Genomic DNA, 24,899 nt, shown 5'->3' with positions numbered 1-24,899 from the left:
TTTATCCCTTCCCTTAGGGCGCAGCGCGGTTCAGGTGTCCAATGACATGAGACAGATACTGCGCCCTTTCCTTTTCACCAAAACCAATTATCATGATTATAGAACGCGTTTTTTTTCCACGATTCCTGTAGCCATTGTATTCTTTTCCTGTCTTTTTAATTTATTTGTTTGTATCTTTTTTATACTTTTATTTGTTACTTAATTTTTATTTTCATTTTCGTTTTGTTTCTTGTTATTTTATTTCCATTTTTAATGCCAAATGTACTACGCTGCTAATAAAAATAATTGGTTTTTCGGGGAAAGGAAATGGCGCAGTATCTGTATCATATTGACACAGTGCATTCCGCATTTTCGCTTAGCGCTGACCTGAAGCACGCGCCGTCTCGAAGAAGAGGAAGCGGAGGTGTCAGCGATCTTGAGCTGTAGTGCAGACGTCCGTCGGATCCTGCGTTCCTGTGTTCAGTGATCACCGCATTCACGCGTGACATTTTGGTGGAGGGGCTGGGTAGTGCACCCCATGCTCAGGACCCCTCCAAGAAGCCGGGAATTTAGCCCGCTTGACACCTTGAGAGTCGAAGTTACGCCCACCCATCAAAGTAGCCGGCGGCTGCAAGGACTTCAACCAGAGTTCGGGCCTCTGCAGTCTCGTCCGACCGCCAGGAAACTGACCTCAGCGCGACCATCAGTGCCCACAAACACCTCCGTCAGCATGCCGGATGCCATCCCTTTGCCGTATGTCGTGCTGCAGCAGCCACGCGAACCACCCACCTTTCAAGGTTTCCCAGGTGAGGACCCGGAGGACTGGCTCGAGAAGTTCGAGCGCATAGCCCAATACAACAGGTGGGCTGACGACTCGAAGCTGCAGCACGTGTTTTTTTCACTGGAGGGTGCAGCTCGTATTTGGTTTGAGAACCGAGAAGCCACAATAACATGGGGCTCCTTCAAGACTCAGTTTTTGCAGGCTTTTACCACCGTCCTCAGGAAAGAATGTACCGAGCTGCTTCTCCAGACACGCGTCCAACTACCAAACGAGACCGTCCTCTTTTACTCCGAGGACATGGCGAAGCTCTTCCGCCGGGCTGATCCCAACATGTCCGAAGAGAAGAAGCTGCGTTTTCTTATGAGGGGCATCAAGGAGCAGATCTTCGCTGGGTTAGCTCGAAGCCTGCCCAAAACGGTCGCCGAATTTGTTTCCGAAGCCACTATGATGGAAAAGATGCTCGACATGAGATCCAGACAGTACGAGCGTCCGCCGTCGCTGATGTCTACCAGCGGTGTCAATGCTTCTAGCCACGACATCCTTCGGGAAACCATCCGGACCGTCGTACGCGAAGAGCTTCAAAAGCTCTTTCCAGCCCCGGAGTCGCCGCAAGTTTCTTTCATTTCGGACATTATTCGTGAAGAGGTCCAACAGGCGTTCACGCCGCCAGCCCCTCTTCACCCGAACACAACACCCCAGATGATAACATACGCCGCAGCCGTTTGCCGTCCACCGCCGCCCCCAAGTCGCCCGGATACACCTGGCCACATTCACCGCCAACCACACCCACCTCACCCTTCTCAGGTTCTCCCTCGGAAGAGCGACGTCTGGCGTACCGCCGATAATCGCCCTCTGTGCTATCACTGCGGCGGGCCCGGTCACGTCTACCGCAACTGTCGTTACCGACGTATGGGTCTGCAGGGATATCGTGTCGATGCGCCCCGACCGCAGCGTGGTGAATGGCCTCCAGAAATAAGCGATTACCTGGCCGCGACACCCGAAGCACCACACTGCTATGCCTGGTCTCCGTCTCCACGTCGTTTCTCGTCTCCGCGACGTTTTTCCGCCGACATTTCGCGTGGAAGGTCTCCTAGTCCCCGTCGGGAAAACTAGAAGCGGCAACCTTTGGGGGCAAGGTTGCTCACCTGCGACATGTCCAAGATCCTCCACTGCTGCACAAACATGACCGACCGCTTATACGACGCACCGACGATCACCAGCCCGATAACACGCCTCGCAACATCAATTCTTCGCCGCAACGCAACCGCCTGGTGCCGCACCGCAGCCGTGAGCGGACTCCGCGATGTTCCCGTACACCTACGACTACAACTGCTGATCTGAACATTTCAATCGACGGTACCGACGTCACCGCACTTGTGGACACCGGCGCCGACTACTCGGTAATCAGTGGACCTTTTGCCGCGACTCTGAAAAAGGTGACCACACCTTGGACGGGCCCACAGCTTCGTACTGCCGGGGGTCATTTGATCACCCCAGCTGGCACGTGCACATCACGATTAACCATCGTTTACGGCCGCGACGTGACCACGATGCTAGACGCCATGTTACCGCATGTAGACGACATCGACCCGAATGCGGATCTTCACACCTTCCTGCACCTCGCTGAAGAGGCTCGTCAGCTGACCAGGGTGAGGATTCTCGACCAACAATGCCGAGATGCCCAACACTATAACCTCCGACGCCGTGATGCTCGGTACTCATCAGGAGACCGTGTGTGGGTCTGGTTTCCCGTTCGCCGACGCGGACTTAGCGAAAAGCTCCTCTGCCGGTATTTTGGACCTTACAAAGTCATCAGGCCACTTGGAGACGTGAACTATGAGGTCGTTCCTGGCGGCTTTCAGAAGACTCAGCACTCCCAGCACCCTGAGGTGGTACACGTTGTCCGCCTCAAGCCTTACTACGAGCGGTAGCGCTAGAGCTGTACTTACGGCCGCACAACACGCGAACTTCCCTTGGTGAACTTTTTTTTTTTCACCACACCGGCTACACATCGGGACGATGCTCTTTTTTTTTTTACGGGGGCCAGTGACAGTGCATTCCGCATTTTCGCTTAGCGCTGACCTGAAGCACGCGCCGTCTCGAAGAAGAGGAAGCGGAGGTGTCAGCGATCTTGAGCTGTGGTGCAGACGTTCGTCGCATCCTGCGTTCCTGTGTTCAGTGATCGCCGCATTCACGCGTGACAATATATATCGTTAGACACCTGAATCGCGCCATAAGGGAAGGGATAAAGGAGGGAGTGAAAGAAGAAAGGAAGAAAGTGGTGCCGTAGTGGAGGGCTCCAGAATAATTTCGACCACCTGGGGATCTTTAACGTGCACTGACATCGCACAGCACACGGGCGTCTTAGCATTCTGCCTCCGTAAAAACGCAGCCGCCGCGGTCGGGTTCGAACCCGGGAACTCCGGATCAGTAGCTGAGCGCCCTGACCACTGAGCCACCGCGGCGGGTCTACGCTGCTAAGAAACTGGCTTTCAGGAAAGGAAAGGCACTGTAACTCACTTCTATGTGGATACCTCAACCGCGCCGTGAGAAGAGTTAAGAGGAAGAAGTGAAAGAAGCAAATGAGTTAGTGACTTGAGGTGAAGAAGAAGTCAAGGTATGTTTATTTTGAGGAGAAGACAAAAGCTCTGGACTGGTGGGTCTTGGGGTAATCTCGACCACCTGGGGTTCTTTGGCGAGCACTGACATCGCACCCAATGCGAAAATCTGCAACTGGTATCCTGTTGGCCCTAGCAGTACTAGTTTATTTGCACGTTCCCAGTTGCTAATGTAGATAGAAGCTGCTAGAGCAACTAGTGACGCAGGTAAACCAGAAATGCTATAATATCACTTTGCTGGGGCATAACATCGGTTTTCTGCCCTTTCTGAACCAATAAATTAACGGGTCCATGCAGCGGTTTTGAAGGTGGCTACCGAATGAATGCCTTACGTGGAGCAAAGGTTATTGAGTGGTCATGCCGCGTACAAGTCATCAATAGCGCGAGCCGATAATCCGCAAATTTCCAAAAATTCCCATTCTCGCGCCTCGGTGCGGCCTCCGGTGCTGTTCTCCATTGCATGAAATCCTGCTTCGCGGCGTCATGAGGCTGGTGTGACATCAGTCTCGAGGGGATTTCTGGCTGGCCGAAAAGAGCAACGACGTTTGCAGAGATAAATACTTATTGACATAAATACAGTCTATAATGTTTACCCTCTCTGTGGCGAGCGTTATACCCGTCTGTCGGATACATCGACGTGAATGGACAATCTTGTTTGGTAACCTATAGGTGAAAAAATTGGTTGTTGGTGAAAGGAAATGGCGCACTATCTGTCACATCTCGGCCGACACCTGAACCGCTCCGTAAGGGAAGGGATAAAGGAGGGACTGAGAGAAGAAAGGAAGAAAGAAGTGCCATAGTGGAGGGCACCGGAATAATTTCGACCACCTGCGGATCTTTAACGTGCACTGACATCGCACAGCACACGGGCGCCTTAGCGTTTTTCCTCCATCGAAACGCTGCCGCCGCTGTCGGGCTCTAACCCGGTATACCTCGGATCAGTAAACGCGTGTGAAGGGCTCCCAGCTGCAAGTTGAAGTTTTTTTTTTCTTCATGCCGTCTATATTTCTCCCATCTCTGCCTCCACTCCCTTCAAAAACAAGGAATGAGAGAGGAAATAAACAATGATATAAAGAAAGCAAGGAAGGAAGGCACCAAGTCTCGCGCATAGCCATCTAGAGGATTGGCCCTGTTCCTGTGCTGTTCACTCAAACCTGCGAGGCCACATTTTCTCCCAGTGCCACCCGACGACGCACACCATTGTTTCTCGGCGTCATTTTGAGTTTTTGGCGTCTGCTAATCGTGAAACACAGCAATGCGTGACGTGCTTTCAAATGACAAAAATACCGATCCCGACTCTACGCTTTAGAAAAGTCCTCGTCTTCCGTATTGCTTTTATAGCACTTCGCTGCCTTCGCTATACCGGAAATTGTTCTCGTCAACATTCGCTTTATTGTAACAATGGCCCCGCCAGGAACGACAGCAACTACCCGTGAGAGGCAGCACCACAGGTTAGGAAGACAAGGACTCGCATATCACGCAAATGATCTGACACGCAAGTGATATAATCTCCCTGTAGAGCGGTTGCCGAACGGTGCGAAAGCCTGTTTGGCCAAGCGCCGACACGTGCAAAACGACATCATGACGGCAACCGACGTCAGAGAAACGGGGCTCGCAATCCCTCGCCGAGGCGTACACGCATTCTTCCGTCTCTATAACTGTGCACCGTTGTGCAAGCAACGACGAGATCCGCGAAGCGGGTGACCGACTAGCGCGAAAGAAAAAGAAACAGAATCATGGTTCGGAAAACTTAACTTGGGAAACCTGACCAAATGCTTTAGACATGCGCTGTATACGGATCTTTCAAGGGCGGGGTTTTGCCGCTGCTTCTGCTTTCTCTTTTCCGAGGATGTCGATGTGCAATTGTACATTTAACTAGGGACAGACAGAAACACGAAATATGGACGGCTGGTTGGGATATATATATACACGCATTAAAGAAGCTAACATTCTCTGAAACCTTATCTAGAATACTATATAGAGATTTTTTTTAACATAGGGAAAGATCTCCTTGCTATTAGTTCTTTCGTATTTATATATTTATATATTTATGTACCGCGCAGGTTCCACACTCGGAACATTATGTGAGGGGGGGTTACAGTATCATGAAAACTAGAGATAGAGATAGTAAAAAGTGCAAAAGTAGAAAAGTAAACAATATTATACACTTTGGACTGCAGACAATGTAAAACCTTTTTCAAGATTAAAGATCCCAAGTGATTTGTTTCCTATAGCATTGTAGTGGGGCTTTCGTAGCATTCATGGAATTCCTATCGTTCGGACGGGAGAGAATGAGAGTTCGAGGGGAGAGGGTGAAATGTCTGGAATGTTGGCGGTGCACAACATGTCGCGCAAAACATGGCCCTGAAGGAATTACATCGATTCGGCTTTTTACTTTTAACAAAGGCTGTACAATTGACAATCTGCAGGACTTTCTGTGATGTCTCTTTTCAAGTTACATTATCAACATTTTTCGGTCTGCCAGCTCGACCTCCAATCATATAAACTACATAGGACGAGCTGATTAATAAATCATGTAAGAGAATTGTCAGTAGAGTTGAAGTTGCGCGTGTGTAGCGACGTGCTTTGCTTCTTTTCCCGGAGTGGTAGGTCATGGACCTGGGTTCTTACGTCGCGAAGGAGCACTACTCGGCGTAGTTGCAAGTCCATTTTATTTCCGATTCGCTCACGTCGCCTCAGTAGCTTCCGCTAGGCTGCACGCTTTTGATGAGGCAGCGTGTGTACCGAAGCGGATGCACCACGCGTGGCTGCGAGGTCACGGCGCGGGCGAGGCCACGCCAGAGCTTGAACAGCGCAGGCTCAATGACGACAGGGCTCTCCGGTAATAGGGCGGGCGTGACTGACCGATTGCTGAAAGAACGCGTTTCGTCTATGCGTCTGTTCTTTCCCAACAGCGGAAAACAAAAAAAGGGGGGGGGGGGGGGGGGCTCTTTTTTTCGCAGAATGTGGAAACGGAGTCAGAGGGCAGTGGCCAGACGGTTGGTTTCCTGGAGGCGCCAACATAGTAAACAGACGGAGTGGCGACGAAGGCAATGCTCGAGTTGTCGAGCTATCTGTCCACTTTTTGCAGTAAAACAGTGGCAAGGTTCGGTCGTATTTTTGCGGGTTTTCAATTTTGTACTTTCAAAACCTACAGCGCCGAAGGCATCAGAAGGGGAGCAGTGAACACTTAAAAAGATTTCTTTAGACAGTCCATAGATTTCTGTCTACAATGGCTATAGACTGTCTATGGACAGATGTTATAGAATAGCCTATAGGCAACACAAATTCTATGATAGGCAACACAAATTCTATGGACAGTCTATAGGCAACCCATAGATTTATGGCCAAAAACTTTTAGTGTACTTTTATCTATAGACATTCTAATAATAATAATAATAATTGGCTTTTGGGGAAAGGAAATCGTTGGACACCTGAACCGCGCCGTAAGGTAAGGGATAAAGGAGGGAGTGAAAGAAGAAAGGAAGAGAGAGGTGCCGTAGTGGAGGGCTCCGGAATAATTTCGACCACCTGGGGATCTTTAACGTGCTCTGACATCGCACAGCACACGGGCGCCTTAGCGTTTTTCCTCCATAAAAACGCAGCCGCCGCGGTCGGGTTCGAACCCGGGAACTCTGGATCAGTAGCCGAGGGCCCTAACCACTGAGCCACCGCGGCGGGTGACAGTCTATCGACTATGAACAGGCAAAAATAAACACCTATAGGAAGGCAACAGAGTTTATAAGAAGTCTATAGAATATCTATAGACCATTCTATAAGGGATGTAACATTCAGTAGATTTTTATTTTTCCAGAAATTTTCTGGCTCAAATTTGGCTTAACGGGAAAGAGAATCTTCACGAGTTTTCATTAAATTTTAAGAAGTAGCAGGGAAATCTATTCGGCTAAAGATAAATATAACGGCCAGAGTGAGGCTCGAACCTTGTTAAACATGGAGAAAAGGAAGGGACAGAACAACGTAGTGGACGCCACTGAGAAAAGCCTTCCTTAACGGTCGTCTCGAGCTTTCCGAAAAATGCGTTGGTTGCTGTTACTGCTGGTGCGAAATCGTTCCACGCGCCCCCCATTTTCAACAGAGACGCGAAAAAGATGTCGAGATAAGACCAATTTCGTCAAAAACACAGCCCCACAGTTCCATCGCGTCGCCGTTTGCGCGTTTGTGCTATTGTTGCCTCGTCGTTAGATAAGTTACTGCCTTTCGTGCACGACATCCGCAACGCTGAGGATGTTAAGGTTGTCTGAAGCCGGTTACATCTCACGTATTGGCGCTCGTCTTTGCTCTGCAGGCAAAATACACCGACGGCTCCGAATACGCGTTTCTCACGGTGCCGTTGCATCAGCGATATGCGATACGCTGTTCCGGCGCCCGTAATCTCATGCTGACGGTTCAGGGCTTCCTCTGGGCGACTTATGCGACATTCCAATCTCAACTTCACTTTTACCAGACCCCTAAGATACACTGTAAACACGAATACGCCTATACGAGAGTAATAAGGAACTAACAGCTTACTCCATTCTTACTCCTTTCTGTTTAGTGTGTATAGGTGTGGATCTACTTGACAGATCGACCAGTTTGGGAGTAAATACGGTAGTCATGTCGAGCTGACACGCTTGAATGGTACTATTAGAAATTGCATTCCAGTTTAATGAAGCTTGCAACTGGATTCCCAACCACTTTTTAGTCCGCTAGCACTAGAGCTTCCACTACGGCGCTTAGCCTTGCCTGTGCGGTCCCTCTGCGACCTTGAAGAGCTGGGCGGCTGAGTACCACCCGACTGGGGGGCACGTGGCCACCTATAAGTCACGTGACCTTATGACGCCAGCACAACCTGCCCACCGGACCGTTAACAAGCGCCAGGAGGAGTATAGGGACTCCCAGGGGTATATGAATGTAAAGTAGAGAATGACCAATTCTGAATATATGAGGATTAACCCATTAACGATATATGGCGTCATACCCTTAAGGCGGAGCTTAAGTGCCCTTTCCAGTTCTAGTGCGCTAGAAAAATTTCGCTGACCTTTCTATAGTGCCTGCTTGACCTTGAAAACCGAGCCTCTATATGCTCGAAACCGAGTTGAAAACCGAAGTGCTAGCGCACCTAATTAGCATTTGTCCTAACCACGCTCAATTGTCCTTCATTCTTTCTCTTGGCACGGACCTTATAAGGCAGTGATGGAGGCCAACTTTTCTTGCGGGCCACCGCGCGAAAACAGAAGAGGGCGGAAAAGATAACATGCACGTGTGCAACGGCTAGTGGTTAGTACATCCTTGCGCTTGGCCTCCGTTAATGCCGATAAAAAGCGATGAGAAATGAAAAAAAAAGTGGTACGAAAACAACACACGGGAATATGCAGTGACTTTCCAATTTTCCAAAGCTGCGGGGAAAATAATAATTGGTTTTTTTGGGGGGAAAGGAAATGGCGCAGTATCTGTCTCATATATCGTTGGACACCTGAACCGCGCCGTAAGGAAAGGGATAAAGAAGGGAGTGAAAGAAGAAAGGGGGAAAATGTACCCAAAACAGGGATTTTTTGGGAGAATAAATTTTCTATTACAGCATGTAGAATTACTGACTGGGAGAAGGGAAAGGGGGGGGCGGCATTGTGGCGAAACAAAAAAGAATGCCACTTTACAATTAGCTCGGACTGGTGCACTCCTGCCCCATGCAGCGTGAAAAAGATGTAAAAATTTGAACGAAAAAGTCATTAAGCGCGTTGCTTCAGGATGTACTGTATAACGCCCCGCATGTTATCACAAACATGCATGATGAGCGCATGACGGACGCTTCGTTCAGAATATTCCTTCAGGCAGAAGGTTTTAAAGGCAGAGCATTAAAGCACTTCGTGAACCCAAGGTACAAAAAAAAATGAGACGCTCTAATCATCAATTACCAGCCTGTATATATATGTGCACATGATTCGCAATTTCCGACCACTTCACACGCTGCGGCTTTCTCTTTACGAGGTTGTACCTTTTACAATGTCGCTTCGCCAGTTTACGGGCAGCTGCAGCCTTTTAGCTGCAAGCAGGTGCTGGATTGAAAGCATTGTGGGAAGAGCCTTGTTTGCCATGTGGCAAACTGCCAGCCTGCTGTCTTGTTCGTAGCCCTTGAGAGCAAATCGAAAACGAACAAACAAAAGCTCACCACGTCGCACGCGCCAAGAACGGTGGTGCCTGTGAAGCTATACCACGCGGCTACAGTCAAGGCACTCGACGCAAGGTTGCCGCGTACGCTAAGCAACGAAGCGACGGGAACTTCCGGCATCCTGACACCCTGCCAGAGCGCACGTGCGCGAAAATTGCTGCGATGCGATTGCGGACCTTGCGGCTCGAAACAAGTAAACAGCGGACTCGCGCTCAGTACGCACGACTTCTGGAGAGAGAGAGGTGCTGCATTGTGGCACACCGGGGGAGTGCCCGCACTAGTGGATTTTCATAATCAAAATTCTATTTCGCTACCAGCGTTTAAGCACAAGAGTCCAGAGAGTTACTGTCGGAGGTTGCTATATTTCTCACACGAAAGTGTGTCCCGCCATAGGCTGCTCGCGGAATTGCGGAAATGGGACAGGAGCCTGTGTATGGGGCTGACCATGGCAAAGCTATCGCTAACATTTAACCATACACTTTCAGTATATGCTCTATTTGCGACAGCTTGAAAGCACTCTTCCCTCTTCTCGAGGAAAAGAAAAATTAAAAGATGAGGAAGAAAATTGGGGGGGGGGGGGGGTACTTAAGCTCCGTTTTAAGGGCATGACGCGGTAGCGTAATGGGTTAATTCCCGTATATGCAGAATGTCATTGTCTTTTTTTACATTCATATATCCCTCGGAGTCCTCATAACCCTCCTGCGATGGCAATTGCTCCCATCGGTGGGCCTTGTGCGGCCTAGGTTGATCTTCCCGAGCGACGAACCAATACTTTAACTTAACTTCCACCGGCCACAATGGGCAAGTTGTGATGACGCCGCAAGGTCGCGTGATCTAGGTGGCCCATCGGCCTCCTAGGTTGCTCTCTGGGCCAGAGTCATGCTCGTACTTTTTCGCCCAAAACGCCAACGCCGACAATGGATTTTCTGGGTTACGGGGCCTTTAGCGTTGTCGCGTTAAAATCAGAGCATTTTCAGCGTTTAGAAGCAGCAGAACAATGATGACACCAACGTTTTTTTTTCTTTAAGCCCTGTGACGCCGTGAGATCCGCAGTCAGGCGACCAGGCAAAGACCTATCGCACCAAATCTCTAACAACGACGTTTAACCAGACAATGGCACTAATCATTGTACATACTTGCACATGCGGAAATTTATCAGTGATAATTTATATTATCACCGAATTAGGTGCTGTTTTTGCCATTTAATAATACTTTAAAAGTCTCTAAGCCTTGAGAGGTTCTTACAGAAGCAGGAAAAAATAACGAACATAACGAATTGTTAAAAATCTAACAGGACAGAATAAACATCACGCATCTGGGCTGTAAAATACTTTCCAGCAGCATGCAGCGTTTGTAGCCACCAGCCATAAACATTTTTTTTTTCTCGCGACAGTGACCAAAAATATTTTCATCTTTGCGGTAATGCGTCTGTAGTATGACAGTTTATTCCATAAAATTGTATATTTCTGTAGGAAAAAGAATGCTTAAGTTTATTATAGCGAGAGATAAACATCATAGTACGTTATAGTACATTTGGATAACAGTAGATGGTTTGATATAGTAAAGGTTAGAAGGCAGAGAAACGGTAGCGTTACGAGGTTCTGCAGTGCTGCCTGCCCTATACGTCGCTAGTGGCCCCAGTGTCTAGAACGCTGATAAATATAATGGCTTGTAGTTTCAAACTTAACCGCTTATTGTTGCCCGATTGCAAAGTCTGTCAGATTTCTCCGTCGGTATCGGTATATAACAATGGTAGGTTTGGCAGTGACAGAATAGCTGCACTCTATGCAAACTTTGCTGCACAGATATGAACATGATACAGAGCACAAAAAAAATGGCGTCTTTGTCTTCTTACCTCGCGGATATCAGGAGGGCGAAACAAAATTAGCGCTGCGTGCAAGGGGTAGTCAGCTAATCGGGGGATAGCTAGGCGTGATCGGAGATAGTTGCGCGTCATCAGCGGAAGCTACGTGTGGTCGGCGGGAGTTACGCGTGGTCGGCGGGAGGTATGCATGATCAGGGGGAGCTACGCATGATCGGCGGTGGTAGATGTCTCATTAACAGCTCTCGCTGTAAAAATATTATGCTGCATGGCTCATGAAGATAACGTTTGCCACACGACTGTCCTGGAGTGCGTCGCTGGTCTGGTTGCATGAAGTGCGGTGCATTAGTTTGGATCGGACTGATTAAGCATTGTTCAGGGTAAGAAAATACTAGTGAACGAGCTACTTCTGGGTAACCAAGCATTACGCAAGCGGAAGGGAACCCATACCTGCGGAATGCCTGGCTCTGTGTACAGTAAGGGAAGCGGAACTCTTGAGAAGTTCTCTTCGTTGTCTGGAACGTTAACTTCACTTAAAAGACATCACAATCTTTTTGAACCACCATACGAACTGTTTCAATATTACATTTCATGACAGTAATGTTCGTTATGACGTCTTATATTATCTACGGTGTCATATCCCTGTAGTTCCTTGGACCTCTCTTTCTCTAAAGCGCCTCCTAAACGCGGAGAAGTCTGTCGCCGCTTTTTTCAAGCAGCAAAAGTCTCTGTATACCAGCTCCTCGTCAAAGAACCTCACCTTATGTCTTTATCAATTAAGTGTGCTTGATGTTGAAGTACGACAGACACTTGAGCATTGATTACCAATATTCCTCACACTGTTATAGAGGTATGAGCTCGTGCTCTTCTCGGGGGGCTTAAAATTGAAAATTGCTCTTGTGTAGCGATCAATTAATACTTCTTATGTTTTGCTGTCTCCGTAAATGAAAGGCTGAAGCCTACTGTGAGGCACTAACAAGCGCCGGTTTCTTGCGGAAGGCGGCCTGAAAGCTTTAGCATGCAGCAGACGGCGTTGCACTGGATGGTACGGGCTTTCCACGATAAAATGTGACGCTGCTTAACAGGAAACAACTTCGCAACTTTTCTGCATGGGGACACGGATATTTGTTGCTCGGAGGATTTCTTCACATCCTAAGCCCTTGCCTAGATTGGCAGAAAACAGAGAATTCAACATTGGCTCGAAGAAGCCGGAAATAATACACCCCATATAATCACCCAAAATTTCTTGTAATTCCAAGATCACTAAAAGATCTACAGTGCTCTAGTCTAGAGCCTTGTTTGTCAGTGTGCGGCAAGTTGCGCTGCAGTGACGTCACAGGACCCAGACGAAGAAGGTAAGGTTTTTTTTAGAGGCGGGAGCAGCCCGTGGCGCAAATAGCTGGGCGATTGCGCCAACTCTGCGTTTCGTATTTGCCTACTTCTTCCGAGCGCTTACTCGTCTCCGCTGGTCTACTCCTCTAAGTAAACATGTCCCCAAAAAAGAGCTTTGCGGAACTGATTTCCGATTGGATAAGCGGAGAAGAGGTTATCTTTTACTGCCCTTTCGGTAAAACTCCATGCCGACAGTTACCAACGGAAGATGCTCATAGTCTCCCTGAGGCCGTTCTGCGAGCATTGGAACCTCTGCGAAGTAGGTATACGTGAAAGCACGGCACCCTCGAGATCCTTGCACGAATCCAGGTCACGCTGCGACCAGATTTCCTCGCCCACTCTCGCCGGCACCCCGCCCTCCTTACTCTTTTTCCCCCGACCATGGTAGGAAGCAGAGGTAACCCTCCTCAGCGTTTCCACGTCGCATTGTTCTGTCTTGTCAGGTTTGCGACTTGGATATTCGCGATGAGTGCAGCCTCGACCTGACCAGGACAACGACTGGAACGTTTGCGTGGATGGCATTGCGCGACAAGGCCAGTGACCTAGCGGCTTCGAGACAGACGCCGCAGTCTGTGGCACTCGCCAGCCATTCAAATGAGCTGTGCTCCATGTACGAGGAGGTGCGCGCCGCAGGCCTGCCTACCCGGTGCTATTCGAACGTGCGTCTCGCTTTCCTGACAGCCGACCTCCGCTCCTGGTCATGAGATCATGCGCAACGTCCCCCTGCCGTCCGTTTCACAGGCCTCCGGTTCGGTATTTATTCATGCCACGGCTTCGGTATCCGTGAGTGCTTTAGAATTCACCGAGGCGAAGAGAGCGAGCGAGATGAAGTCCAAGCAAAACATTGAACCGGAACCGGCCGCAGTGTCGGCGACAGGCGTTCTTCAGAATTGCGCCAGCAACGGCTTCTTCGAAGCTGCAATAAACGGCGATCGACGCGATGCGCGTGCCATCGCCACTGACGCAACCGGATCGTCGCGACGTGTCCTTGGCACTGGTCTCCGACGCGTGGACTATGCCCAAGCGGAGTTTCGCGAAGCACGGGGTGCCGCATATCCTATCAAATATTTTCTCTTCTTCTTGCTTCCCGAAGTGGAAGAGCGGTTGAAGGGAGGGGGCGTCAGTGAGTCATTGTCTCAGTGTTGACCGGCTCTTCGGCCGCACCGCCCCGTTTGACGCGTCTCTGCCGTGGCTGCGAGTGAGAGCAACGGAAGAAGAGGCGCGTAGCTGCTCACCTTGGAGAAGTCTGGCCGGCCGGCCCGCTGGGGACGCATGCGCGTTCGCGCGACTGGTTTGTGGGTGAAGGCCGAACACTTCCGGCTGCCGCCGCAGACACAAGTTCCCGCTCGCGGAGGAGTATCCAGAGCAACGGAAGCTCGCGCACCGAGCATGTCGCCGAGAAGTGTGGTCCTCGCCTGCCTGGCGCTCTGCGCCTTCACGACCGGTGAGTGCGGACGCCGGCGCGGCACCCGCTGTCAATTTCTCCTTGGCTGCGCAGCATGGTGCTGCAGGGGCGACGTAGAAAGCGCCCACATAGGTTCCTGCGGAGCTGCTATGCTATATATACCAGGCGTAGGTCTTTCGGAACGAGCGCTGTTCCCTTCGAAACCAGCCGCTGTTCCTTATTGGCTTTGGAAGCACATCTAGATCTACTCTGTTCGGGAGGTCGGCTGTTCGACTCTTAACGGCAGAATTGGCCATGTTTTTGTGGAATTGAGTGCTTCATGCGGACTGCGGTTTCGGTTTGCTGCAAGTTATATTTGATTTTTATAGAAAGAACGGCGGGCTGTCTATACCGCATCACTGCATGACTTCGCCACGATGCGATTCGTAGCTCGCTACATTTTGGCAAACGCGCTTTGAGAATAAATATGCCGCTCAGCTGGCGGAAAGTCTACTCTCGCGTTACGAGACGGGATGTGACCAGGGGCGCTTGGAATGAGCATTGTAGGAGGAACAACGTTCGCCGATTGAGGCCTGGCTAACAAATCGACACCACCATGTTTGAAATACGTGTGCGCGTAATATACGAAGACAGAGAAAGGACGGAATCCAATCAGTAGCTGAGTTTCACGATGACCCGCTGTTATTGCTGGAATGTCTGCAACTGCCATGGGCCTATCCGGGGCGTGCACAACACGTGTGGACTTTCCATAGCCCATCTTGGTTTGCGGCGCTGTAGTTTCCCGTCTAGCGCCCTGTCTGCGCGTGGACAGTTACGGTCGAGAGAACAGCCGCCTAACAGGGCGCTGATAGAATATTGTTTCATGCATATAACAAGCTGTGACGGCTTCGGCAGTTTTTGCTTTTCAGTTGTTTACTGTAGGTAATGCATCTGCAACTTCGAGAGGTTAAATCCCACATACAATACTACTACATTTTCGCTTCATCACAGCTCTGTGTCGCACACTTCGGCAGTTCCGTAGGTAGCGGTTCCTGAGCTTTATTGGCACGCACAGGACTTCGACTTGAGCCTCACTTTTCGTGAAGCAGAAGCTGAAACACAGACATTGATTCAACATGGGGGAACGACGCCTTGCAAACAACGCTGACAGAGCAGGCCCACCGAGACATTTAAGAATGATGCCACTGAAGAGGCTAACTGTTGTTAGTCACGCGTAGTTCCACGACGTTGGTAAAATCTTTTTTCAGCTCGTTCGCAGACACAAGAGTCTTGCAGGATTTAACGCCATTTTGTTGCACCGGAATCAGCAATTTTTTTGTAGTCTTCTTCACGAGAGTGGGACATTTGAAGGAACGAAGGAGCAGAAAAAAAGTACCGATCGCGAGAGGAAAACTGTGCAAGGCACCCACCGAACGTGGCGGCACAGAAGCCGCAGAGATTGCGGGCCTAGTTCTATTTCGAGCGTGTACGCGGGGCCAGTCCGTGACGGCGGCTTCAGCGAACGTCGAACGAGATTATATCTGCCGCTACGAGGGGCGTCATCGGCCGACAGCGCTGTGCGCGCGTCACGCACCGTACAAAACCTAGTGCCTGTAAATTTCCTATCGAAGCCAGTAAACACCTGTAGTAATGTACGGTGAGCCAGATAGCGTTGCTTTGACACTGCAGGGCGTTGTGATAAGGGCGGTCGTTTCTGAAGCCACGTGCTCGCGCCATCGCGCTGGACGCGGCTGCAAGGTCATTGAAAGCGATATTTGTGATCGTTCCCAGGGCTCCCAAGTTCACCGTGCGGTTTCACGATTAATATTATACTCTTTGGCTGCACCGTGTTTAGGGACGCGTTTTTTATCCACAGTAATGCGAGCCAGATATGAGGCTACGAGTGAGAGTTCCGGTTGGCCGGAATTTTTATTTGTTAGATGGCGTATGTGCGAGCTAGAATGCGTACCTTCCTTCATGACTTGGCAGCTTATAGGTGGTGATGCCATTCCGCCACCGGCTTCCAGGTCATGTTCAAATCTTGAAACTCGGCGCTGTCATTGAAAGATCAGCGCGTAGTTATAACCATTGAACTGAAAAATTCGTAGCACAGAAAGAAACTGGAGCCTCCGGACGAGCCCCCATTATGATAGCTGACAGTCCTTCTCCGGCATACCTGAATAGCGTGCACACCACACATATATTTGGACACTGAAAGTTAGTCATGTGCGTTTGCTCGCTTTAATAACGCACCGTATTTATGCGTGTCTTTCCAAGGTCCGCTTTGCAGCGTCTGTTTGCGTATTCTGCCCTACCATATTAATCTGTGGATGGTTCAGTTTGAGGTGAGAAGGTGACAGAAAGTTGCGCCATGTTTCGTAGACGCTTGTAGAAGTTGTTGACGATCTCCTAAATTGGCGAATCGCTTCCTTTTTCCATCTGCGTTTTCTCTGCGTCGACGTGCTACTACTGTGAAGATCAGACGTCGCGTGTTCACCCGTACAGGGCAGCGGATAAGCGCAGTACATTGGTTTGACGCCAGGCTTCCTGTTCTGCTAACGCTTTCTCCGGGTTCCTAAACGTGGCACGCTCTTAGTGAGATGGTTTGCGCGGTTATGGATACGTGAAAACGAAGAGTTTCTTTTTTATTTTCTGTGCTTCACTGTGGTTGACTTCTCCTTCATCCGCGCAGGTGCCAATGCACAGGGTACTGACGCCACACGCAAGTGCCTCAACTGTATATGCTACGTAAGTACCGTCTTCGCTGGGTCTAGCCGAATACGTAACTGAATTAACGTTTTAAGCCCAGCTAGCTGGCACGTCTTCACGTCAGCAGAGGACATAAAAGACCGGCAGTTCCCGTTCATCGCCCCGGCTTTTACGAATTCTTCCAGTATGCATAACTGGGGGCTGCCCTAACATTTTCAGGAAATTGGCTACTATAGTGAAACTATTGAATTTACGGTGCGCAAATAAATTCCGCGTAAAAAAAGTTGCCGGCACTGGAATAACGCTAAATGCATCTTTACCGCTGCATAAACACAAGATTCATAGCGACTGAATGCCTGTGGTATACAAGTTTGCGCATTTCGCATAAACGGGCGAAATGTGCTTAGAAGACGCATAAATACAACACCGTTGGCTACCCGGTCTACATGGTCCTATCTTTTGTTATATAGCATATTAACGCCAGTTTTACCACACTGACATCTTAAGCACGCCACTTCATTTATCAATATTTCGCGAACCCATTTCGGGCAAAAATCCTAATCTAGGACACAGTAAGCTGCCCTTCCTATGTTTAGAGAACCAGCAGTGTAAACCGTGAAGGGCTGTTAAGTTCATGTCGGTAGGGTAAATTGTAAAGGCAATACTGGTTTGTGTCCCAACCCGTGGCATTTTGGCCCTCCGGGGAAAGCGCTTTCTCCTTATCACACCGTGACAGAAGGGCACTCTGATATAGATGTTGATGCAGTTCACTTTGTTGTCGTCCATGGCCAAGGCTTCGTTTATCAAGACAGGCTGGCGCACGAGACAGAGGCCTTGATATGCATTGACAACACCAAACAACGCGTCAGTGTGCTCTTCGTATCACAGTGGGATAAGAGAGCATTTCGGATGCAAGGCCAGTGCACAAGCCATGTATGTGGGCTCGTGCGGGAAAAACTGAACACCATCCACATTCTCACGCAGTGTGCAGTTCACTGCATTCGAGCAAAACTGATTTGAAACCCTGGGATAAGCGAAACTTCGCTGGTGACTTTGGCTGCCTTTCTATGAAAGTTTCTTAAATATCTGATATTCCATACTGAATAGACGTGAAACAAACGTTAAAATTGTTGACACCTGCATATGCTCATTGTGGCTGCAGCTGCGCAAAACCTATGACGAAGGACTGTAACTTAGAGAAAATGCATCCCATTGACTCAGCCATGACACCAGAGTTCACAGCTTCGATAACAATTAAGCTGCTCCCAATGTATTCATACGTGCATAGTGTACATATACTGTGCCCAGTTGAAATTTCTTGCGTGGCAACCGCCCCAGTTGTTTAACTGACGTGAAAGCGAGTTGTAGAGACAACCGCAAAACCCGTTTTACAGGTTAGAAAACACAGTTTTAAAGCACAGTAGCCATGAAAAGTCATACATGCACATCGAATAAAGAGTAGGTGAAAGAAGTAGCCAGACTGAGTGATTTTACTCTAAAGGGGCAGCGCCATAAAAAGGCTGGAAAATACAGTATTCCATATTTTGCCTGCGTGTGCTTGAATGAGTGGACCCGCTGCAGTTAACCAGGCTGAAAAAAAAAAAAACTGGCGGTGGTTTAGCTCTGGTTAAGCCTGGAGTAACGCGTTAGCTACAGCTGGCCGAGTGGAACTTGCTCAGTTGAATAATTATTGGTTTTTTGGGGAAAGGAAATGACGCAGTATCTGTCTCATATATCGTTGGACACCTGAACCGCGCCGTTAGGGAAGGGATAAGGGAGGGAGTGAAAGAAGAAAGGAAGAAGGAGGTGCCGTAGTGGAGGGCTCCGGAATAATTTCGACCACCTGGGGATCTTTAACGTGCACTGACATCAAAGTCAGTCTTTCGCCGCTCCGTTTCGCTGGGCGTTCCTTCTTCATCTTCGTCCCACTTGACACGGCGCATGCGCACAGCTGTTGCAGCTCGGTTTCGCTGGTCCGCACCACGTGGCTGGTTACGTGACCAACCACGTGACCACGTGGCGGTGGCGGCGCCGCCACCGTCACGTGCCGCCCGCACGGTCACGTGTCACCACCACGCTGAAGGCTCGAAATGCTACCCTAACGTAGCTATCGCTACAAAACGCCCAGCGTTGACGGAACTCACGAATGTTATTCGTTACGATCGATTAGTTTGTTTCGAATTCTTGGATCTCCTTATAGCTGCACACATTTGCGCTGTAGAAGTTGTTAATAGAGTAAGAAAGCCAGAGATTTCTTCAACATCCTTTTTTTTCTGAACTTCGTGAAAGAACTGGAATCCTTTCAAGATGTTTTTTTTTTAACCAGTATCATGTATGCCACCGAAATGGAGCAAAGTTTTGATTGCCGTTTATAATTCTGCGTTGTATTCCGAAGACCATTTTAAAACTGAGACGAGTTAAATCACCTGTTAGGTGCACATGTATTCTTTCCTTATTGCGTTGTCTTTGAGTTATAGCTTAATGTGAACGACTGTACGTTGCTAAACTCGCTCGTTAATAAAACTGGTGGTCTCTCGCAACTGTAGCAGAATTTAAAATTACCGGCAAGTATATAAGCCGGCGTAAGCTGCGAGGCGCCAGGTTATACGGGCAACATCGTTTTGTAATGCGGTTGACGTGTTTGTGCGCTCATGTCGCGCCACATGCGACCTCTGGCGTTTAATTCTCATGAGCGCAGTCTGCAGTCTAGTGGCGTCTTTTGTGCTTCGTGTGCGAGCCGCATCGTTCCGTGACCAGCAGCCCTTATTCGCTGCATAATCGTGGCAAGCACGAACGAGTCGAGCAACTTGCGGCTCTTGTGTACGAAGCGAATCCGGCTTGAGTTCTCACTCGCCGTTCCTCGAACCCTTCCCCAATTAAACATACAGGCTAGCACCAAGTGCAACACGCAAATCGGCTGCACCAACGGCGGCCCCAACTCGTACTTCTGCGGGCCCTACCAGATCTCGTACGCATACTGGGTCGACGCCGGAAAGCCCGGGAACTTTGACCGTGAGTCACCTTTCTTCCTTCCTCTCTTTTTCACGCACTCACCAGTAATGTTAAATGGACTACGTACCTACAGCTCTCTCATTTGCCTGGTTTTTGTAATCGTTGCTGCGTCCCTGCAAGCGTTTATATTAGTAGGCCAAACTTTCATTAATGAAGTACAGCGACTTTTAAGCTTTCCTTCAATATATCCCCTGTATAAAAAAAAATCGCATCAATGAGAAAATAAAAATAAAAGGAAAATATGCGCGGGTCCTGGCACGACGACAGTTGTGCTTGCAACTGTTTTGCATGCCTGCTCTACAAAACGCGTCCCACGACAACCTTAAGATTGGTAAGGCGCTGCCGCAGAGCTCCTCGATGCAGGGAATTGTTCTAGTCGTTTATACACTATTTGCATGTTCCTCCGGAGGCCGTACTAACGCTGTGGTTACGATCGCAGCACGTACGTAATGTCGAAAATCACAAATTCGCTCTTTTGGTTCCTTACCACGGAATCTGAAATCAGAAGCCTCTTACTCAATCTGAAGAACAGCAGTGCGTGTGTGGAGGACGGAATCAGATCGGGGCCCATAAAGTCATATTTCCCATGTAATCAGTCAACCAATATTTGCAGACAAACCAAAAAATCGCAAAAATATCTCATTCACGAAGGTGGCGATAAAAATGACTTAGGTGATTATAAGCCCATTTCTATTTTACCGATTATCTCTAAGGTATTAGAACAAGTTATCAATGCGCGACTCATAAATTTCGGCGATAAAAATCGCATTGTTAAGGCTCAGCGGTATGGTCTCCAAAACAAGAAAAAAGTACGCAAATGGTGCTGTTAAATGCAGAAGATAAAATAATTGGAAAATTTCGAAGAATAGTCATATGCAGGAAGGGGGTATTTCTCGATTTCAAGAATTCATTTGCTTCTATTGAGCATAATATTTTGTTGCGACAATTACCTGATTATGGAGTTACAGGAATGACACTTAAATTATTCAACAGTTATTTAACAAACAGGGTTCAGTATACATGTATCAACCGGGCTAAGCCAAGCATAGACCATATAAAATATAGCGTGCCCTAGGGATCCATACTTGGTCCGGTGTTGATTCCCATATACATAAACGGCATCATCCATGTGCCCCATATAGAAAAAGTCACTCAGTACGCTGACGACAAGAATGTATTTTTTTTATGTAAAAGACATAGGTGTTCGTTTAACAGTACATCTTATGGCACACAGAAGCTAACATCAAATTATGACTTTCTAAACAATCACCCTGCTGTATTCATCGTGCTCAAGGAAAGTGTTTCACTTCAGTCTTTTAGAATGTTTTTTTTGTATATTTATTGTTGCTCCAAGACATGTAGTTGGAGCCGTACGGTCAACTTCTGTTTGTATTGCTTAATCAGTGCTTTCATCCTGCGCGGTTGTATGAACTCCTTGCTTTATATATATGGTTTCACGTTCAGGTTGTGCATTAGTTTCTGTACTTGGGTTTTGCTTTTTTGTACGCTGATATACCGAGAGCTGTGCCAAATGGGGAGATGGGGACTGACACTTGTCGGGCATGTCTATGCCTTTTTGCCAGCCCCCTAGAGAACTGTACCACGTTTCTCTAAATAAAGATTTGATTTGATTTGATAAAAGTAGTCTTTTCTCTAAGCTTGTGTCAAATATAGACGCATATCCGCAGTGGTTTTTGCCTACGCCTTGTGGCACGCGGTGATCTTGTCGCACTGGCTCTGTGCTACGCAGACTTCGAGAAGTGCCTGAAGGACCAGCGTTGCGCCGAGACCGCGGTGGTCAACTACATGAACAAGTGGGGCACTGACTGCGACGGGGACGGCACGGTCACGTGCTACGACTACGCGCGCATGCACAAGGCTGGCCGCACGGGCTGCTCGGCCGCCTCGTGGGTGGACAACACCGACTACTGGGCCCAGTTCGAGGAGTGCTTCGGCCCCGCGCCCTCGCTGCAAGGGCTGGGACCCGGAGACGACTCCGGCATCGGCGGCCTCGACGCCCGCACGAACAAGCGCAACTAGGCTCCTCATCTTCCACCACCCCAATCGCTCGATACCTTGCTCGTGACGTCATCATTACCCATGGACTTCAATCGATGCAGTCCAAGTTTATTCGCTTAAGACTCAGCTATTCTCACCGCTCCTAGGGCTACGGTCGAATGCAGTCGTAGTGGGCTACGGTGCAAGGGTTCCTGTTGGCCAGTACACATTCGGATGTGACTACTTAATTAAAGCCGCGCCAGTTGCGACTGGAAGTGCGAACCTAGACTAACCTGACGAGCACCTGAACACTGCGATCGAGAGGGCATCTGGGGGGGAGATTTATTTTCGACCGTACGGTGAAGTCACAGAGCAAAGAATCACTAGCTGCTATACTGTTCTTTTTCTTGTCTACCTTTAATGCTTCTCCCGGAACTGTGAAACGAATCAACGGGGAGAGCAATAAAAAATTATGGATGGCCGTTTCCCGTTCGTCGAGCTTTTAAAAGCATTTAGCACTAATACTGTAGACACAAGAAAATACAGATGTTGGAAACTATCCTTAAAAGCAATTTGTTCAAAGCGATGGACAGAAATAATGTTGGTGCTGGTTCACCGTATTATGCGAGTATTCCCCATGCATGCCTTAAAATTTACGCCGCGAACAGCCGTGCTCTTCGGCACAAATATATCTGGTCAAGGATGATGTACAAAATGAGTTGACACACTTTCCAGGCAGGCCTTTTAACAGAAGGTTCGAAGGAGTTGCAGCTTTTTCGCTTTCTGCGATGCTGCTTATAGTTACTACAGGGTTAACTGGCGGTGAAATAGCAGCTGACGAAGGACATCAATCTCACCCTTCCCGGTCAACTCCTGCATGTGCGGAACGTAACTTTTCGCCCAGCATTCCTTTTCACCTCTTCATGCACCGCGGCGCGTATTACTTCACAAAGCTCTTTGCAGCTCTTCAAGGGAGCGTCGCGGATTCCGTCCTATATATACATAAAAGTGGGCCGATTCCTGAAGCGAAAAAGTTCGCTCGGCATCGCTTATCGCGTTGTGGACAGTCAGTCACGAAGGTCACGTGTTGCGCCTGTTCGGCAACAAACGTTTTTGTAAATTGTAAAAAGGTAGTAAAAAGTGAGATTGTTTGGTTTCCCTGTCGCCCTCTCATGGTTTATACCAGACCTGCATCCGAGCTTGTCCGTGCGGATCCATGGTCTTGGTCACATGCGTATTCAAAGTACGGTTATAAAGTTCCCTGTGGTGTTTTTTTTTTGGTTTTGCGCCTTCTAATGGTTCTCGCAATATTTTGTTTTTGTTTTTATATAGGTTTCGGGTTGTTACCGGGCCGGTCATCGGAAGCGTGTACAGCGAGAAAACATACACCACATCTTTTAACTGCTCTTTAGAGCCTAAGTGAAACATGCCGCTGAGGTAAAGTAAGCTTGACCTTTGTGGGCTGCACGAACTCATCATTTAGGTCTGAGAACATTCGTCAGTTTTTTTTTCTGCCGAGACGGGCTTGCATTTCACCCGAACGCTCGAGAACAAGCGGGAGGAAGTGGAGAGGAGGGCGAGGTAGGTAGCTCCAAGAACCCCATTCGTCTCAAGCGTGTAATGGGTGTAGTGTCCGGCGCCTATGCATTGTACAATATCCGTAGACTGTACAGGTCCCTCCAGTACGAAAGAGAACAGAGCTTGAGCATTCAATTACTGATTACTCCGTAATTATGTGTAAGCACACTTTTTCCTCTTTTACATTTTGTTTGCCTCTTGACATATCTGACCGGAGTTAAGATTGCGTTTCGCAGTGTTCGCATTGGACTGGCACAAGTGTTTTAGTGTTCTGTCACAGTTGGTTTCACTGATGTTTTAGTACTATGCTAGTGACGGAATTTGCACACTGTTATATAAACAGCTGTTTGAATGCTGCTGCAGACGCCCGTTTAGCTACGTGGAGTCTAGCAAGTAATTCATGGAACACCGTGTTGCTGGTCAAATGGCTCTTGAGTTTTTATCCTCGGATGACTTCTTTTTTCACTGCGTGCCTCGGCAAATATTAAATTTAGTTCAATCGAGTTACTTAAGGAAATGCTAGCGGTTTTCAACATCGGAACAAGACACTGCTAGTGTTGGACTCGGAGTCGTTTCAAAGGGTGACGCGACGTTAAGTGGCTGCCGACACTCGCAGTTGAGCTTACAGCGCCGGCATCTTAAGGATTCAGTCACGTACCTGGCAATGCCTGCATTCAGCTTCTCTTCTTTTTTTTTTTTGCTTCAATTCTTGTATGCTGTTTGCCTGTACCTCTTGCCTCCCATAAAGCGCCTTACTAGCGACAGACTGCTACAAAAGAAAAACGGATGAGCGTACGTACCTGAACGGTCGAAAACAACCGAAGTGATCGGAGCCAAAGAGTTAACCCAGTTTTGTTCTAAATAAAGGGGAAATGATAGACGTGCGAGATGAGTATGGGAAAGCTAGCGTTCGGGCACATGTTTGGCGGTGCACGAAGCAGAGTGCGCTATACACAGAAATGCCGGGAGAGCGCACGCACGCATGTTCGTTGAGCGAGTACACCGACAAGGAGCGTCTCTTAGCGCCGTCCAGTGTGCACAGCATCGAACGCGAAAAGAACCCTGCTTGGGGAGTTCCGCGCGTCAGCTGTCGAAAAGGGCCGACCACTGGATCATGGCCTGCGACGACAACATCCGGCGCTCGGCGGTGGCTGCCGACCTGTCGACCACTATGCCCCCGCTCGGACAATCTTCGTCGGAGTACCTGCGCCAAACAGAATGCGTCCTTTTATGATGGTCTCACACGTGCCTGTTCCAACCACATATTAGAGAACTGTCGGTGGTCGAAGGTGGGGTCAAGGGAAAGGGTGGTAACATCTCTCATGTCGAATTTCGCCTACCATGTTATAAATATGGTTTCTTCAAGGATACAAAAAGCCTATAACGACTCCGCAGCCACACCCATGAAGAAAGATGCGTCTGTCTATGCAAGTTGGACGTACACTAAACGCTGTCACTCA

At 48.7% G+C, this 24,899-nt stretch overlaps 2 protein-coding genes across 2 annotated transcripts in view; one reads left to right on the top strand and one right to left on the bottom strand.

Moving 5' to 3' along the window:
- Nucleotides 1-14,049: 14,049 nt before the first annotated feature.
- On the top strand, nucleotides 14,050-23,017 carry LOC144126049 (lysozyme-like). Its single transcript, XM_077659951.1, has 4 exons — nucleotides 14,050-14,202; nucleotides 16,835-16,890; nucleotides 19,740-19,863; nucleotides 21,614-23,017. Exons 1-4 carry the CDS (start codon nucleotides 14,148-14,150, stop codon nucleotides 21,901-21,903), a joined length of 525 nt encoding a protein of 174 aa, XP_077516077.1. The 5' UTR covers nucleotides 14,050-14,147; the 3' UTR covers nucleotides 21,904-23,017.
- LOC144126048 (uncharacterized) overlaps nucleotides 22,634-24,899 on the bottom strand; it is a 24,782-nt gene continuing 22,516 nt past the window's right edge. Inside the window, exon 6 of the mRNA XM_077659950.1 lies at nucleotides 22,634-24,643. Coding sequence (XP_077516076.1) covers nucleotides 24,523-24,643 — 121 coding nt within the window. The 3' untranslated portion in view covers nucleotides 22,634-24,522. The remainder of the gene's footprint in view (nucleotides 24,644-24,899) is intronic.

This window comes from Amblyomma americanum, chromosome 3 (assembly GCF_052857255.1).
Source record: "Amblyomma americanum isolate KBUSLIRL-KWMA chromosome 3, ASM5285725v1, whole genome shotgun sequence".
NCBI lineage: Eukaryota > Metazoa > Arthropoda > Arachnida > Ixodida > Ixodidae > Amblyomma > Amblyomma americanum.
This window is presented reverse-complemented; position numbering and strand designations above follow the sequence as displayed.

Coding starts and splice junctions, on each gene's coding strand:
- LOC144126049 (XM_077659951.1), top strand. CDS start 14,148: ATGTCGCCGAGAAGTGTGGTCCTCGCCTGCCTGGCGCTCTGCGCCTTC. Junction 14,203..16,834: donor GCTCTGCGCCTTCACGACCG/GTGAGTGCGGAC, acceptor TCATCCGCGCAG/GTGCCAATGCACAGGGTACT. Junction 19,864..21,613: donor AAAGCCCGGGAACTTTGACC/GTGAGTCACCTT, acceptor TGTGCTACGCAG/ACTTCGAGAAGTGCCTGAAG.